The sequence below is a fragment of the Vombatus ursinus genome, unplaced genomic scaffold, assembly GCF_900497805.2.
Source record: "Vombatus ursinus unplaced genomic scaffold, bare-nosed wombat genome assembly UNPS02014832.1, whole genome shotgun sequence".
NCBI classification, from domain to species: Eukaryota; Metazoa; Chordata; class Mammalia; order Diprotodontia; family Vombatidae; genus Vombatus; species Vombatus ursinus.
The window spans coordinates 36705860-36724818 of NW_020954610.1; the positions used below are offsets into that span (position 1 = coordinate 36705860).

The 18959-nt window shown below is 40.8% G+C and overlaps 2 protein-coding genes across 4 annotated transcripts in view; one reads left to right on the plus strand and one right to left on the minus strand.

Moving 5' to 3' along the window:
• Window positions 1-4857, minus strand: part of CUNH9orf85 (chromosome unknown C9orf85 homolog) — an 86434-nt gene extending 81577 nt beyond the window's left edge. The window contains exon 1 of one of the 2 annotated variants that reach the window (XM_027839216.1): window positions 4370-4857. In XM_027839216.1, the coding sequence (XP_027695017.1) occupies window positions 4370-4471 (102 nt within the window). In that variant the 5' untranslated portion in view covers window positions 4472-4857. The remainder of the gene's footprint in view (window positions 1-4369) is intronic. The other variant, XM_027839215.1, reaches the window with a different exon arrangement.
• Window positions 4858-5637: 780 nt separating this feature from the next.
• Window positions 5638-18959, plus strand: part of ABHD17B (abhydrolase domain containing 17B) — a 28180-nt gene continuing 14858 nt past the window's right edge. The window contains exon 1 of one of the 2 annotated variants that reach the window (XM_027839213.1): window positions 5638-5723. The gene's annotated coding sequence lies outside the window, so the exon portion shown is untranslated. Of the gene's footprint in view, window positions 5724-15659; window positions 15682-18959 lie in introns of those variants that run through there. The other variant, XM_027839214.1, reaches the window with a different exon arrangement.

The following is an 18959-nucleotide window of genomic DNA, read 5'->3' on the forward strand; positions in this document are numbered from 1 at the left end:
ACACACACACACACACACACACACACACACACACACACACACACACACACACCCCCACATTTGGTTTAAGGGCAACAGTCTGAAGACAACAGAAACAGAAGTACATTGTCCTTTCCTTTCAATAAATGGGGGGGGGGGAACCCGGTACATTGACTATGAGAGAACAGTTAGTTCATTCATTACAGTAATGTTTAAGATAACAATTTATTAAATTAAATTGAAATGTACACATTCAAATACAAATTCAAGGCTCTAATGAGTTGTCCCAGCTACTTTTTTCATTTATGTATCTATTTGTTAATACCAAAGTCATCCCAGAACTCCTCCACAATATCAGCATACCGCTTTCCTGAAACTGCAGTGTATCCATATTCCTTGCCAAATGATCACCCACTCAACTAGACCTTAATTCTAGAAAACAGAATAACTTTTATTTCCATACTAAATTCTTGAGTAACTCACTATAAGTCTCTCTTCAATATTCAGCAATTTTTCCTCCATCAGAAAATCTAAGATTAGGTGGGAATGGAAGTTAAGTAAAAGAGGAAAGTGGTCCCAAATTAGCTACGCAGGACAGAAGTCTGGCAAAGAGCCTACAACAGGATTTTATGATGACCAGTGGCCTCATCCTCAAGGCAAGTTCCCGTCATTCATGGTATAGGGCCCTGGAATCCCATGAAATGGGGATAAACAGATTATTCACAGGCAGCTTATCCGTCCTGCTCCACATCACTGTTTTGAAGAATTCAAAGTTGATTGAATATAAAAATATAAAAACAAAAGAATCTGAGGTTTGGCATAATTATGAGTCTGAATAAATATTTAATATAATCTCCCAGATTTTTACATTTGTAAATTATTTGTGTGTTCATTGTGTGACAATTAATAAGCATTTACTTACTAAACACTTTTTCCAAATACTTTATGTAATAAAACATGAAAAGTACAATATACACTATAAATTTTTCCAAAGCCATTTTTAATTTCTCCCTTACATTCATCAACTAATTCACAGGCTTCTGCATGAGGTCTTAACCCATGTAACAGTCATTCATCTTTGCCATTCTCTGTCCATCCAATTCAATATTGACAACCTCATTGGCCATACAGTAAGTAAAACCATTTCCAACCAAAGCTAAAGTGAAGTGTTTGCTCCTAGAGTTGGGTTATCCAGAGACACAAATACAGAAACACACATACACACATACACACACCACACAGATACATGCCTACGTGACTAAACACACACAATTTTCCTGTCAAGTTTTAATCAGGCATTTATCAGGTCACTTTATTATTATTGATTGTTCAGTGTGAAAATATGGATTTACAATGCTTTTTCACAAAGATATATTTTAATATGCACATCCTCCAGAAGACCTATCTGATATTTATTTATGTGACCTATCAATACCACTTCATTCCAGAATTTCAGAAACTTCAAAGTTGCTGTATTCAATTCTATTTTTGCCACTCCTAATTTTTTGATTTTCAACTAGTTTGTCTCAAATTCTCAGCAATTTATTGTAAATGATCTAAAAAATTGAACTACCAGTCACTCTGAAGTCATTGCCTATGTTTATTTAAATAGTAACATAAATAATTTTTGTTACAACTGCTGTCAAGGAAGCCAGTAGATTACATAATTATCAGCCTACATGTTACTTATAATAGTCTTTTTTAACTGACCAATAGCTAGATTGGAACAAAGAGTTGAAGAAGGTTACAAGCCAAATAGAGATCTACCTGAATGGAAAGAAAAGAAAATATAGTCCCTTTATTCCTCGCCAATTAACCACAGATCAAGAAAGAATCATCAAGAAGAAACTGAAATGGAAAAGAATGAAGTGCTGGACTTGGAAGGAACTTTACAGAATATTTGTTTCAACTCCCTTTATTGAAAGAAGAGGAAACTGAGGCCCAGGGGAATAAATGACCACATCACTATCAGAGTCCTCATAATTCACAGTGCTATGGGACCCTCAGGTTAATAAAGTCATTGCCATATAACCCTGTGAGGTACACTGTGCATTTCCTCATTTTACAAATGCGGAAACTGAGGCTAAGAGGGAAAAGAGAGAGGTAAGCCTCTATTTTTCCAACACCATCTGTATCATTTCTTCTCTCCTCTCTTGCCATATCTCCACTTCAGCCCAATTAGAACCTTGGACTCTGCCCCGGAACTGCTCAGATTTCCGATATGCCCACTTTGGCCCAATGTTCTTTGGATCCAGGCCTCCACAACACTTCCAGGGTATTTCCATGCCACTATGAGACAAATGTACCTTCCTCTCAACACACCCCCACTCCCACCCCTTATGTGTAGAATTAGAATGTAGTTAGAATGTAAGTTTCTGGAGGGCAGGGATCATCCATCTGTCCTGTATTTATATCCCCAGGGCTTAACACATTGCAATGCACATAATACATGGTTAATAAATTTTTTTTAAATCTGTAACTATCTCTTCTCTCCACTTCCCAGACATATCAAATGACCTAGCATCCTATTTCACTGAGAAAACCTAAGGATATCCAAGCTGAGATTTCTGTTTCTTTCTCCCTCCATTTCTTAAAAATTCTCAGCAAGTCCAATCACTTTCCCTCCGTTCACAAAAAAAGCATATTTATCTACTGCTTACTAAGACTAATCCCCAAAAACAGGGGTGAGGAACCTTTGGCCTAGAGGCTACATGTGGCCCTAGGTCCTTAAGTGACACCCTTTGACTGAATCCAAACTTCACAGAACAAATCCTCTTATTATTTCATTATTATCCTTTTATTAAAAGTATTTATTCTGTTAAGTTTGAATTCAGTAAAAGGGCCCCACTTGAGGACATAACAGGGCCTTGTGTGGCCTGAAGGCCGAAGGTCCCCAACCCTGCCTCAACCATGGCCCTCTATCCCATTCCATCCTGACTTCTTCAGGACTTTGCTAGAGCAATCATCACTTTTCTCTCCCTCACATTCAATCTCTTCTTTTGGCTTCTTCCTACCTTCCCATAATATGCTCAGGTCTCCCTTATCCTTAAAAAAAAAAAAGCTATTTCTACCAATTTTTAAAAATTTATCCTAAAAGTTGTTGTTGCTATACTCACATTCCCCCTTTTTGGGGGGGGGGGGGTGAGGGGAGAACGTAAGGAGGAAGCGATCAACTCTCAATTTACTAATAAGCCTAATGGTCTACAGAGATACCTGGAAGGAGGTGGTATTCTCTAGAGAAGGGCTGAGTGACTGGTGCTTTATTTAGTTTTGGGTTATTGTTTTTTTTGTTTTTTTGAGAAAGGGATTAGAGTACTCAATCCCTAGTCAATTTTGGGAAATTTTTGGTAGGGCTCACAGCAAAGGGAAAGAAAAGTATTGGCGGGTGTCTATGGACTCAGTGTTCCTTGTTCATGGGTCTTGCTATCTTGGGCATATCATTTAAACTCCTTGGGCCCCAGTTTCCTCCTTGGATAAGATGGCTCCTGAATCAAATTGAACATTCTTTAAAAGCGGACAAATGTTTATCATCAGAACAACTAAATGCATGGCCTTTATACGTAACATTTGGCTTACACAAAAGTACGTGCTTATTTATTTATAAAGGAAACAAAAAAAAAAAGGAAAGAGCCCCAGTCCTCAAAAGAACATACAGCGAATGATAAAGCCCTTTATATAGCCACATTTACACAGCCCTTTGAGGTTTGCAAAGAACTTTACAAATTTGCAATTTGATCCGCACAACAACACTGGGAGTGAGGCGCTATCATTATTTCCAAATTATTACAAATTAAGAAACTGCAGCAAAGTGGTTAAGCGACTTGTCTAGGGCCACACAGCTATTAAGGATCCCAGGGCAAATTATCAGGCCTTTCTGACTCCTGGCCTACCTTCCCATAATATGCTCAGGTCTCCCTTATCCTTAAAAAAAAAAAAAAAGTTGTTGTTGTTGGAAGCTAGCTAGCTTCATTCCATCAACACTTTTATCAGAAGTAAACTCTCAAGAAGCATAACCAGGAACACCATCCTGGGAAGAAATCCTGCACCGCAGCCAACTCCAGATTCCTTTGGACCAGTGTCATGGATTGTCGGAGCCCTTGGTGTGAGGTTCATCTACTTCCAACCCCTCGTGGTAAAGGTGCAAACAAGGCAGGGGAGGGGTAAGGGCTAAGGGCTAAGGGACTCGCCTAAGGTTCACAGCAGCACGGCCAGGGCTTCAGAGCCCACTCATTCTGGCTCCAAGTTCGGTGCTTTTTTTTTTTTCCTCCATTCTACGCTGCCCTCAGGTGCCCTCCCCCGACGACCACCCTTACTCCATTTCGGTCTCTCCCCCCCTTCCTCCGATGCAGCTCTTCCTGCGGCTGAGCGATGGCGGTGGGTCGGCCCCTACCTTCGTCTGAACACTGGTATCGAACTTGTCATTTTTGAAGCTAAACGCGTTCTGGTGCCTCTGGGGTCTGGTACGGGCCACGTTCCCCCTCTGGGAGCTCATCTCGGAAGCTGCCGCCTCCAGGGAGGCTGGAGAAGGAAGGAGGAATGGGACTGGGAAGTTAGGGAGTGAGGGGAGCCAGAAAAAAAGGCTCCCGAGGAGTTGGCCAGAAGCAGCTGCAGCGCGGTGAGGCAGACACGCGGAGTTCGTCGCAACTCCGGGGCTGACCCGGAAGGAAGAGATTCTGCATGTCCTCCATCGTCCACGTGACTCCTGGGCGGGGGAGGGGGAAAGAATCCAGAGAGAAACTCCCCATTCCCTTAGCAACACTCAGCGCACGAGCACCCACCTCTCCACGAGGGCGAACCTCTCTCTCTCTCTCTCTCCCCCCTAATCCCCGAGAACTGGTCCCGCTTTCTTCTAAAAGGGAATTATCTCATTGGCTCGACAGCAGGCGTCAATCAAAGTGAAGGGGGCCCGCAACGGCCGCTCTGATTGGCCTACCTTTTCCGCAATCCCCGCCTCTTGCCGTCACCGCTCAGCCGCTCCGGAGGCCCCCTGTGCGTCTCGCTCAGCTGGGCGGCTCCTGATTGGCGGGAGCCCAGAGACCGGATGGGTCGCTCCTCCCCCGCGCAGACTGAAGCCCGAGTTCTGTGGGACCCGGGCCATCAGTCAGTCGGTGTCTTAACTCCGCGTTTACCGAGCGCTGGGTCTGGCCCCTTTCCCCCCCCACCCCCCCTCCCGCCTCACACACACCTTCCTACGCTCCGCACTCTCCCCTCCCACTACGTGAGGAAGCCCGGGGGCCTGACCGGAGGAGACCTGGCCGGCTCTCCGCTGTGGCCGGGCATCCGAAAAAAAGAGGCGGCTGCGGCAGCGACCAGGACCGTGATCACGACCACGCGGGACGTAAGGCCCCAGAGCAGCCTGTCGCGCCCGAGCCGTTACTCAGCAGAAGACTCGCTCGAACCGGGCGGCGCGAGGCGGGCCCCGGGGCGAGAGGCAGCGAGGAAGGAGCTCTCGGGGCCCCGACCCCCTTCCCCGTCCCGCCGCTGCCGCCGCCGGCAGACTTGTCCGACCTTCCTCCTGCGGACGAGCGCGCTGAGCCTCCAGCCGGGCGGGAAGAGGACCCGCCGCCACAAGAAGGCATCCCCGGCGGCGGCGGCGGCGGAGGATTCCTTCTCTTTGGGAAGGAGGCGAGAGATCCGGGGAGTGCGCGCCGAGTGGGAGGGGGGACGGACGTTCCCGGTTACTCGGGAGGGAGAGGCTCTCTCCGCCCTCGGTTCCTTCAGCCCAGCCCTTCGCGGAGGTGCAGGTGGGTACACGGCGGGGCGGGGGGGTATGTTGGATGGAGAATGAGGCCCGGGATCGGGGCGGGGGGAACGGGCCGGCCCTATCCCCTCCTTCTCCTGCTGCTGCTGCAGCTGCAGCACTGCCTGGGCCCGGGAGCTGCAGAGGAGGCAGAGCCCGGCGGCGCTGAGGGGAGGAGGAGGAGGAGGAGGAGGAGGCGAAGGCCCGAGGAAGGAAGGCTGGGGAGATGCCTTTGTTGTTGGGGACCCCGGGAATCCCGGCCATGTGCCCCGGGGAGTGGAGGTGGGACTAGTTTGGGGGGAGGGGTGTGATCAGGGACGGGGGTGGGGGGCGCTGCCTCTGCGTTAGTTCTGTGATTGTGGAAACGGTGCTGATGGATACTGTCCCAAGGTGGGGGAGCACCCCCGGCCTCCCGTGGAGAGATAAAAGGTGTGGGGGAGGGTTTTCTTTCTTTGCTTCTTCCTAGGACAGGAAGGAGAAGGGAGGGGGGCGCGGGGGCTGACTCTGGTAGGGATGCCCCAGCCTTAGGTGACCCCGGAGGACTCTTAAATAACCTCGTTCGAGTCGGCTACGAGGCTGATTTGTGACAGGATCCTTTCGGGGTCGGGAGGGAAGCGGAGTGTTTTGGGGGTTTTTTGTTCTGTTTTGTTTTCCTTTACCTTTTGGAAGCATATTTCTTCCATTTCAGGTACTGGTCATTCCCCTCCCCCCAAGTCATTACGTCAGGAATGCCCTTTTTAAATTGGATGATTGTGCGGTTTAAAGAAAAATTCGGAAACTTCATGGTACTCTGAAGTCAGGTCATGACATAAATTTTTATGTGGATTAAAAATATGTTGGAAGAGGGATTTTTGCCGCCCTCTTCCTTCCCCACTTAAAAAAAAGTACCCAGTTTGATTCCTTTCTCTCCCTAGTTTTGTAAGAGTAAGAGAACACAAAATAGATTTAAAGTTGAAAAGGATCTTTATAGTCCAACCCCCAGTTTTACAGATGAGTAAACTGAGACTCATAAAGATTTAGTAAAATGATAATGAGGCTCCACAGTTAGTAGTGTCTGGAGGAACTTGAATCCAGGTCTTTGTCTTCCTAAAATGAATTTAGCAAATTTTTTGGAACAAAGGCTCCAAGAAAGTTTACGTAATGTTTAAAATGAAAGACATCCTCTTAATATATTTGTGATTGTTATCATTTCTTAATTATTATTAATGTAGCACATATAACGAGGCTTATTTCGTGATTTTGATAGTTTATTCTTTGATTTCCATGTCTTTTGATCAGTAATGGCATGAGGCGAGTCTAGGAAATTAACAATTCTGATAACTGACATAAATATAACTCTTCAGGTTTCTGAACACTTTGAATTTATTAGCTCATTTGATTCTGGTTTGATAAATACCGACGTGATTATCATCTTATATACACTGCACGGATGAGGAAACTGAGGTTCATAGATGAGACTTGCCTGTGGTCACACCAATGGTGTCAGTCATTTGGGATTAGAGCTTGTGAGCAAATATGTGATAGGTAGGCTATTGTAATAACACTCAAGTCTCATTAGGTGAGTTTACAAACAAAATCAGTTTTAATCTCTTATGTCCATACGATGGCAAGTTATCTGAAATAGGAAATTATGGCTGATTCATGTGCTTTTGCCTGTATCCTTTGCTTTCTTTTTGGGAGACATTCTTCATGGGATTAATTGAACACAGCAAAACTATTTCAGAAAACACTGTTAAATACACTGAAATGTATTTGGACTAAGGAAGCTGATAGCTAAAACTCTTTCCATTTCTAAAAACCCATGACTCTCCAAGGACATTAATATTCTGTCACCTATCATTTTGACCTCTTTGGCATTAGTGAGGTTAATTGCTGAAGCCAAGATTAGGCTTAGAATGCTAAGCAGATTTAATCCTCTCCCTTGCTGTGAAATACTCTAGTTGGTCTTGGGGGCTTATGTTTCTTTTAAAATTTGTACCCATTTTCCAATTTTGTGTGAAATGACTTGATATATTCTTGCTGTGATAAGCAGAATAACATAAAGCATCTTATTAAGTGTGTTTTTTCCTTGTTTAGTGAATATAAGGAAGAACAGAGCTCTTGATTTGAGTTCCCTGACTTGCTTTACAGCTTCAGTCAAATCATCCACCCTTCATCCAATTCAGTTTCTCCACACCTTTTAGATAGGAATGATATAGTTTTCTACCACTTGCTCACTTCTTGGGAAAGGCCATGAGAACATGGAAAAACAATCATGTGCAGTATTTTGAAAGTCATTTTTTAATTCAACATTAGAGATAATTGATATTTCAGGGTTGGTTTTTTTTTTTTTTTTTTTTAGGATTTTTAATTGACTCCTTAACATTTTATTTTAAGAACTGTGGCATAGTTGGGACATTTATGGAACCTTTCTATATGCTCTTATTTATTTAGTTTTTAGTTTAGTTTCAGCACTCATTTTATATCTTTCCTGGAAGTTAGATATAGGTGCTGATCTTTGTTGAGTTAAATCCTGTAGAATTTTTCCCAAATAAAGATTTATACTGCTTCATGAGAGTCGCTGATGACAAGGAAATAGTCACAGAATGATGGTGTGCTTATTATTAGTAGATTTGTTTTATATTCCAAGTTTTTGAGCTCAATGATTAAAGTCACCAGGAATGAACGAACGCTTACAGATACTAGTTGTTCTTGCCTCTGCAAGATTTTTTTTCTAGTTTGCATTTTTAGTACTGTCTATAATCTCAGTTTTTATAAAATAAAAACGTATATCTTTTTCTGATTGACTTAATAGTATCAGTGTAATGGCTGAATGACTTTTTTGCTGCAGCTTCAGGTTTCAGATTTCTAGGAGCCTGAAACTGGAAATGGTTAGGTGGTAAATAACATTTGTATAATTAGTGGTGGATAGAAGAGAAGAAGAATAAACAACTTGGCAATTGGAAATAAAGAGAAGAACCATATATGAAAGAAAGTGGAAAAAGGAAGTAAAATGGAATATGTTTGCTCCACCTCTGTAGTTGTTTCTTTGGCACTCTTATGTGTTGTGAGATACTTTCTAGGGAGCTCAGATTACTTTATAAGCATTACCTCTTTAATCTGTACATCTCAAAAACAGGCATTGATTGAAGTATGTATCATTTTGTAGTTGAGAAAACTAAAGCAGTTGAATCAACTAAAGTGACACACCAAGTCAGGGAAAAGTGTAGACTAATCTTCCCATCCCCCAGTACATTTTCTAAAATCTTGTTCCTTTGCATTTGTACAGTATTCCTTAAATTGATTTTCCCTGAAAATATAAAGGCAAAAAGAGTATATTTCTTCAATTGAAATGTCAGTTATTAAGAGGTTAGAGCTAAGAAAATGTGTGTGCCCGAGAAAAAAATCTTTTTAGTTTCCATTAGGTATTTTTCTCTTTTGCTTCCTCTCTTCACCATGCTCCCAAACAAAACCAAATGATCCCTTTAAGCTGTAAACTGAATGGTAGAATTACCATTTTCCCTCTTTCCTTCTTTAATCATCTAAAAATTGAAGGAATTTAGTTAAGGCTATAACATTATAAATAAAGTTTGAGAAGTGTTACTTATGGGGAGGCAATGTTATAGATCATCCAGTCCACCCTCTTTATTTTACAGATGGGAAAACTGATGTCCAGGAAAATATTGTCTTGGTTATGATGAGATAGCCATTATAGTAGCAGAGCTGGAACAAGAAACCATGTCTCCTGACTTAGAAGCTTCTATACTTTCCATCATACTGCAGTGATCAAAAACATATGTTTCTGGGTAACATCCAACTCAGAAAAACAAATGAATTCTTTCCTCTTCAGCTAACCTCCAAGTGAAAATTACTGTATGTGCATAATTCTCTGGAAAAGATTTTTAACCTTTTATATAAATAATTTTATATTTCTAATACTGTGTTAATATTATTGTGTTTATTGTATTGTTTAGTAACTTCTGTGCTGTAGAGCCATAGAACCCCACTACCACCACTTTAAACAGTTTGTTAGTGTTATATTTTGTTCAAAGACTGTAAGTGGTGCTAAATTCAGCTTCTGTTTATTGAGTAGGAATTAGGAAAGTCTCAATAGTAGGAAGGAAATGACAGTAATTGATTATAAATATTATTGTGAGAGATGACATAAAAACATCCTTTTATACAATAATATAGATAGTTGAGCTTGGGGGAATTCTTTGTCTTTGGATAAACTATTAATTTTAAATCCTAATCGCTGAGCTTTCCCTTTTTATCACTGTGGTTTTAATTTTGCTTAAAGTCAGTGGCTTGTGAGCCCATCAGATTTCAACATGTTTGTTGTTCTTGTTTAGTCGTTTTCAGCCCTATCTGACTCTTTATAACCCCTTCTTGGGGTTATCTTAGCAAAGATACTGCAATGGTTTTCGATTTCCTTCTTCAGTTCATTTTGCAGATGAGGAAACTGAGGCAAACAGGGTTAAGTGACTTGCCCAGGGTCACACAACTAGTAAGTGTCTGAGGCCAGTTTGAACTCAGGTCTTCCTGACTCCAGGCCTGGCACTCTTATCTACTTCTTAAGGGGCCCCCTGAATTTGTTTTCTTGAGTTTCTCTGTTTTCCAGAGGTTAAGTCCCCCTAACACACTGCACCACCGAGTTGCCCTATGTCAAATCTCAACATAGGATATTACTTATGTGCATGCCTGTTGGCCTCTGAGATTTGGTCTATACTCTATTCAATTTCACTCAGACAGCTAGGTGGTACCATGGATAGAGCTCTGGGCCTAGGGCCAGAGTGACCCCAGTTCAAATTTGACTATAAACACTTACAAGCCTTGTGACCTGGACAAGTCATTTAACTTGTCTGCCTCAGTTTTCTCAACTGTAAAATGAGGGCCCCTACCTCCCAGGGCTGTTATGAGGATCAAATGAGATAATATCTGTAAAACCTTTAGCAACACCCATTCTCCTAGGCTTGTTGTGATAAGCAGATGAAATGTGAAAATGCTTTGAAAAATTATAAAATGCCATGTAAGGTACTATTTTTTTCTTGTTGGGGGACAGCTGGAGCAAAGGCACAGAAACAAGAGGTGAACTTGCCCTGTGTGAAGAAGTACAAGTAGGCAAATTTAGCTGGATCATAGAATTCAAAGAAGAGAGCAAAGTGTAAGAAAGCTGGACAATAAGTAAGTATAAGTAAGTAGGACAGGGCCAGGTTGTAATATACTTTAAATGCCAGGTGACTTTTTGATATTAGAAGTGACACAGTCACTAGAGCTCATTGAGCCAAGTGGTGACATGGTCACGAGTATGCTTTGGAAAAGTCATCTTAGAGCCAAGTGGACTATGGATTGGAGTGTAGGGAGAGACTTGAGTCAGGAAAAATGGTTAGAAGGTTATTGAAATAATCCAGGTGAGAGATAATGAGGACCAGAACTAAGGTTGTGGTTGCATTAGTGGAGAGGAGTTATAGGAGGGTTGCAAAGAAATCTCGGGAAATAAGATTTGACTGTGAATTTACCTATGTGGAGCAATGAGAAGTCAGAATGGAATCGAGATTGTAGACCTGGGTGCCTTGGAGGATGGTGGTGGTCAGTAATAGGAAAGTTAAGAATGGGGAGGATTGGGCAGGGAAGATAAGTTCTGTTCTGGACACACTGAGTTTGAAATGTCCTCTGAGAAATACTGTGTGAAACGTCCAAGAGGCAGTCAGATCAAAAGAGATTAGAACTGAAAACCATCTACTTAGAAATAATAATGGAGTGGAATTGAGCTAATAAGATCACCAAGTGAGAGAGTACAGTGCCAGAAAGAGAAAGGGACTTAAGGCAGAACCTTGAGGGGATGCCTACAGTTAGAGAACATGACTTGGTTGGAGAACTAGAAAAGGAGACTGAGAAAGGGTAATCACGTGTAGGAGGAGAACCAGGAGAAAACAGTGTCCAAAAACCTGTAGAGAAGAAAGTAATCAAGAGGAGGAGAACATCCACAGTGACATGCTGCATAGAGGTCAAGGAGGATGAGGCCAGTAGATTTGTCAATTAAGAGATTGTTAGTAACTTTGAAGAGAGCAGTTTCTATTGAATCATGAGGTCAGAAGCCAGACTAGAGAATTAAGGAGAGAGTGAGAGAAAGAAGTGTGAAGGCACCTTTTGCAGACATCCTTCTCAAGGAGTTTAGTCACTGAAGGGAGGAGAAGTATGACATGCTAGCAGGGGGGAGGGATGGGTCAAGTGGTAGTCTTTTGAGGATGGAGAAGACTTGGACATGTTTATGGGCATTAGGAAAACAGCTAATAGGCAGGGAGGGAGTGAAGATATGTATGAGAGTGGGGAATGATAGAAGCGGCTATAAGCTGGAGAAAATAGAATGGATTCAGATCATGTGCATGATGTGTAGAAGGGCAACTTCATGTGAGGTGGGGTAAAGGAGGTTGCAGAAAGCTTTTGTGAGGTGAGGAGGGGAGAAGAGAGCTCTTGGATGGTGGGGAGAAGGGAAGCCACGGGACATTTGAGGAGAGATGAAAATGTTTGGGAAATCCACCAAGGTGAGTGGAATAGTAAGTTAATTAGGGAGGTGTAAAAGAATTGCCTTGCTGCAATGAGAGCCCATTTGAGGCTATGTGTAACATAAATTTCTAGTGGACCCAGTTAGCATGATTTTTCTCCAGTCTCATTCAGCGGCACATATATATATGTAATAGCAAAGGCAGTGAATAGTGGGAGTGATCCAAGGATAAGGCTTCTAAGGGCCAGATTGGGGGAAAAGGGACTGAAGAAGACAGTGTAAAAGTTGATTGGTTCACCAGGTTCACTGGTTCACCAAGTAGTCAAGATGGGGAAGGGAAGAGAGGGTAGGTAGTACAGGGATGATGGCCTGGGAAAGACCTGAGGTATTGGAAGTCCTGGTGTTGATGAAGAACAGGATTTAGGGATATAAGGCAGGAGGAGAGGTGGAATGAGAAGAGATTATGATTAAGGGAATTTGAGAATTCGTAAATGTGGAAGTGGTGCATTTGTGGGTGATAGCAAGATAAAAGGCATGAATATCACTGTGTGTGTCTGATGTGAGATGGAGCAGTAGGTCATGTGAAATAAATCAGTTGAGAAACTGAACTTAGGGTGTTTGAGGGAGTATCAATATGTATGCTAGAATCCCCTAGTAAAAGGGCAGGTGAGAGACTGAGCCAGGAAGTGAACTCTTTGGAGGTACAGAGTATAAGGTAATTTTCTCAAGAAATTTAACCAATGAAGATTATACTATAGAGATATAGGATATTGGAGGTGGGAGGGAGGTTTTGAAAATCAATCAAATGAGGTGGTTTTTTTTTTTTAAAGGATATGGGAGACTTTGGGATATTTGTAAGAAGCTTGGAAGGAGCCAGTAGATTTGGAGAGAGTTAGAATAAGAGAATTGGGATGATAATAGGAGCACTTTGCAAGAGAGTTGGAGGTGGGGGGATGCCATCTAGGGTGCACTAGAGAAAAAGGGCTATCTCTGAGAGAGAGAGAGAGAGACAGAAGGAAAGGGGTATCTGAATGATATGATATGAAGAGAAGCAAGGGTGTTGAATAGTCTTTTTTTTTTTCCTGGAAAGTATGAGGTGAAGTTCTTGACTGAGGAAGTTGTTGGAGGGAGTGCCAAGGTTTGAAACAGCCAAGATGGAGTGTAGGCTAGTGAATCAATTAGGGAACTGTAGATTGTTTTCCTGTCTGCAGTGTGGGCCCAGTCAGCAGTTTTCTGATTTCCTCCAGCTCCATTCAACAGTTAAAACAAAGTAGGCAGGTGGTGGGAGTAATCCCAGGTTGGAAGTTGGCAAAGCATGATCACTGATAAGACAAAAGGGCAAAGGAATTATGGATTGTGTAGAATTGATTTTCCTCATATGGGTCAAAAAAAGGGAAGAAAGGGGGCAGCTAGGTGGCGCAGTGGGTAGAGCACTGGCCCTGAAGTCAGGAGGACCTGAGTTCAAATTTGATCTCAGACCAAACACTTGACACTTATTAGCTGTGTGACCCTGGGCAAGTCACTTAACCCCAATTGCCTTAAAAAAAAAAAAAAAAAGGGAAGAAAGGAGAGTGTAAATACTATGTTGATGAGTTTTTATTTTATCCTAGAGATACTAGGGAGCCATTGAAGGTTTTAGAGCAGACATAATAATAATACCTAGCATTTCTATGGTATCTACTATGTACCAGGCATAAGCACTTTACAAATTTTATCTCATTCGATCTTCACAACAACCCTGGAAGGTAGGTGCTATTATCCCCATTTTACAGTTGAAGAAACTAAGGTATACAGAGGTTATAATTGAGGAAACTGAGACAGACAGTGATTAAGTGATTTGTCCAGGATCACACATTTAAGAAGTGTCTGACCCTGGATTCTGTACTTGGGTCTTTCTGACTCTAGGCTCAGTGTTTTATCCGTTGTACCATCTAGTTGGTGAGACCTATGCCTTACAAAAATTATTTTGGTGACTTGTGGATGATAAATTGGAGAAGGGAGAGATTGGAAGCAAGGTGACCAAATATGAGGATACTACAATAGTTTGGTGAGGTTATGAGAGTCAAAACTACTCTGGTAGTTGTGTTTGAAAGGAGAAGAAAGCAAAGATGGTATAACAATAGAATTTATTAGACTTGGAAACTAATTGGATAGGTGTAATGAGAGACAAAGAAGGAGTTATGGATAAACTCAAGCTTACAAACCTTTATGACTTGAAGGATTGTAGTGCCCTCAACTGAAATAGGGAGCCAGCTTAGTGGGGAAAATAATGAATTTAGTTTTAGATGTGTTGAGTTGGAGGTGTTAATAATATATCCAGATAGATGCCGTCATAAGGAAGCTAGCTATGTGAAATTGGAATTCAGAAGAGAGATTAGAGCTGGTTATATAAATTTAGAAGTTGTCCTGTGTAGAGATGATAATTGAACCCATGGGAATAGATGAGATCACAAAGGCAGAGAATTTAGAGGGAGAAGAGGACCCAGGATAGAGCCTTGGGAGACATACGTGCTCACTAATCTAGAGATGGATGACTGTCAAACCAAGGAGACTGAGGAGGGATTAGACAGGAGGAGCACCAGGAGACAGCAGTGCCTTGAAAGCCAAAAGAGTAAAGAAGTTTTGAGGGATGAGGAGGATCAATAGCTACTAAGAAGTCCAGGAGGATGAGGACTGAAAAAAGGCTAGATGGGATTTAAGCAGTTAAGTTACCTTTGAAAGAGCAATGTCTGTGATATATCGGTAGTATCAGAAGCTAGATTTTTCAAGGGGTTGAAGAAAGGAAGCATTGTGATGTAGGTGACCTTCTAGGAGTTTGTCTGTGAAAGGGAAAAAATGGATATAGGGCAAAAAAATTAGTTAATTCACATTATCACAAAAGTTTGAAGTTGTAAAGGCCTAGAGCCCACCTATTCTAACATATACATAATGAATGCCCTCTGCAGCACCTTCAGCAGATGGTTATCTAACCTTCACTTGAAAACTTCCACTGAGGAGCAATCCACTAGCTCCCAAGTTAGCCCGCTCCACTTTTAGACCTCTAATTATTAACAGCCTTTCCTTATGTGGAGCTGAAATCTGAGTTTCTACAGTCTTATTCCTAAATGCTCTAAATTTTGTCTTCATCATCAGGGTGAATATCCCTTTTCTTCAGTCAGTACTTTTATGACATGATCTCTAGTTCCTTAACCATAGTGGTCACATTCTTCTGATCAATGCCCTTCCTAAAATGAGGTACCCAGAACAGTAGTCCGGATGTGATCTTATCAAAGTAGAGTACAGTGTGGACTATAATCTCACTCATTCTGCAGCTATTCCTCTCAGTGCATCCTTAATGGTACTGAGAGTTGCATGGAGCAGGCCCTCAAGCAAGCCTCTCTTTTTATCGCTTAGGGATTCCAAGGCAAAATGGCAGGTCTGTGGGCAGAAGCTAGATCTGCTTTGTCTCGAGGTCTAGAATTAGAACTGCACTTAGCAGGTAAGACTTGCCTTACTTATTCAATATAGAGTTCGTGCTTGTTGCCAGTGGGTTAGGAAGAAGTTCTACCCTTGTTAAGTATCCTAGTCTCTTCAGCTTAGAATATTAGGCTGCATGCAAAAGGCTAAGGTGAACTGTGAAATTTATATTTTGTTCTTTATGATCCCTCTTCCCAACTTTTAGTGATTTATTGATTGAAATTTTCTTAGAGGGGAGGACTCCAAGTATACTCATGTATGAGTTGGAGAAGTGGGGAGGTCTGTGTTAAAATCCGTCAAGATACAAAATAAATAAAAATAAACACATAGTTGATCATTTGGTTTGGCTCCACAAAGGTTGTTTTGAAACACAGGCATTCCCTTAGGAAAACAGAAAGCATCAGTAAAACTTTAAAATTGAGATCAGAGATAACAATTTTGGCAGAACCTCTTTTCCTTAATGGATTGTAGAATCATAGGTTTAGACCCAGAAGGGATCTGAAAGATATAATAGATGAAGATTGACTTAATTTCCAAGAGGACCTCACAGCCATAGACATCAGACCCTCATTGTTTCATTAACCATTATGTTCTAAGTAAACTGATTCTTGTTCGTTTAATTGTAAAGAAGTGAATCATCTTTTGTATTATGTTTCTGTATCTCATCTCCCCTTTACTTTAGATCATTTCTAAAAACAAGTAACTTGCATAAAACACTAGGAAATTAGTATCTTAGCAAGCAGTGTTGCATGGCAGCCTTATTCGACCTGTGTTGGAGGAGAATAATAAGTGATGAGTTCAGTGCTGTAACTTTTTTTTCCTTTCTTTATACTTTTAACATAGTTGTTTTGTAACATTTTAAATACAATTATTGTTCAGCTATTATTACAATGGTAAGTAGTTTTGATAGCCATTTTTCCCCACGAGAAAACACATTTCTAGGTTTATCATCAATTAATGAATTTTTTTTTTAATTATAGAAGTCAAACTTAGGCAAGACTTTTTTTCCTGAAAGGATTACAGTTTGAGTTACTGATATCACAGATGTAGAATTGAAGGAGACCTTAAAGGTCATCAAGTCCAAATTTCCTCATTTTACAAAAGAGAAAATAAAGACAGAGAAATGAAGTGACTTGCAGAGGATCACACAGCTAGGGAATGTCTGAGGTAGAACTTGAACCTAGGTCTTAGTGATACCACATTCAGTACTCTTTTCACTCAGTACTCACTAAACCATGCTACTTTCAAGAGGTCATCTCAATGATGTTTAATCCTTTTAGATAAGAAAACTAAAGAAGAAGTTTAAATGATATTCTCAGGATTAGTGGCTTTGAATCTTGGCTTTCCCACTTGTCACAGAATCATTTACCATCCACAGTCTTAGTTTCTTCATCTCTAAAATGAAAAGTTATACTAGATAGCCTGTGAGTTTCCTTCCAACTCTAAAATTCCATGTTACTAGGTTTGTATTATGTTGTATATTATATCTTCATTATGAAATAACTGTCTACCCAAAGTAATGTTTGATTCTATATGAAAATACTAACAAGTAGTTCTTAATAGTAGTTGGTAGTAGTGCTTTCATGAATTTTACAAGTAATATATTCCAAAGTAATGTTTGTATGTTTTGTCAGCTTTTAAAAATATACTGTGTCCAACAAAAACTTGACTAACTCAAGGTTTTTTCATTAATTGGATTTTCCAAAAAATGATGTTAAACCAAAATTCAGTTAAGATTTTATTGATCATCTACTGTGCCAAGTATTAGCCTTAGCCCATTTTCATGGAGCTTAGTGGAAATACATAAATGGATTTGGGATTTCAATGATGTGGGTGTTATCTCCACTAATACAAATCATACCCATACCATACTTAGTCAGTCTGTTCAACTATGTAAACTATGCCCTCCCATAAGTTGATTTCAGAGCATCAACACAGCATTCTTTTAAAAAAAAAAAAAAAGCCTTCCTTGCTTTTTCTTGATATAACAGATGCCATTGGAGCACACAAGCTGTCCCTCATTCTACCTCTCTGTTGCCCTTTGAGTAATCCTCAATTTTAATTATTCAGAAACTAATACCCTATGATGAGTAGCCATACAAAACCACCAAAAGAATATTAGGTTTAAAAATATAGGGCTTTGTTTCATGAAGAAGTGTGAGACCGCTAATCTTTCATTCCATCTTTTCTCTTTCCTTAGAGATCTAAGTCTCCCTACTGCTATTTGAGTAAACTTCAAACTTTTCCTTATATTCGAGGACCTTCACAACCTGTTATCACTATCTTTCCAGCCTTATATTACTGTATTGGATTACTCTCTTACTCCAAGCACACCAAGTTCTCATGGTTTAACTTGTTTCTTATAATCCTTCCCCCACTCCCCATGCCTATTGAATTCATACCTATTTTTTAAAATTTATTTATTTTTAGTTTTCAGCATTCACTTCCATAAGGTTTTGAGTTCCAAATTTTCTCCCCATTTCTCCCCTCCCACCCACCCCAAGATGACTTGCAATTTAATATAGGCTCTACATATACAGTGATATTAAACCTATTTTCACATTAGTCATGTTGTAAAGAAGAATTAGAACCAATAGGAGAAACCACAAGAAAGAAGAAACAAACAAAAGAAAGGAGAGAGAGCAGATAATATGCTTCTATTTGCATTCAGACTCCATAGTTCTTTTTCTAGATGTGGATAGCATTTTCTATCATGAGTCCTTTGGAGTTATCTTGGATCCTTGCATTGCTAAGAATAGTTGAGTATAGTTATAGCACATTGTGGCTGTTACTATGTATAATGTTCTTCTGGTTCTGCTCACTTCACTCAGCATTAGTTTGTTCAGGTCTTTCCAGGTTTTTCCTGAAGTCTGCCTGCTCATCATTTCTTATAGCACAATAGTATTCCATTACATTCATATACCACAACTTGTTCAGCCATTCCCTGACTGATGGGCATCCCCTCAGTTTCCAGTTCTTTGCCATCATAAAAACAACTGCTATAAATATTTTTGTACACGTGGGTCCTTTTCCATACCTGTTCTTTTAAAGCACAATTCAAATACCACTTCCTTTATGAAACCTCCCCTAATCCCCTGTAACTCTTTGTATTGCCAGATTTATCCCACAGAGGACTTTAAGCTTGGTGGGCGATTATAGATATTCTATATTCTACCCTAGTAAGATCACTTTTAGAATATTGTGTTCAGTTCTGGGCACCAAATGTTAGGAAAGAAATTGATAAGTTGAAGGGTATCCAGAGGAGTATGGCCAAGATGACAAGGACCCTCACTGAATTCA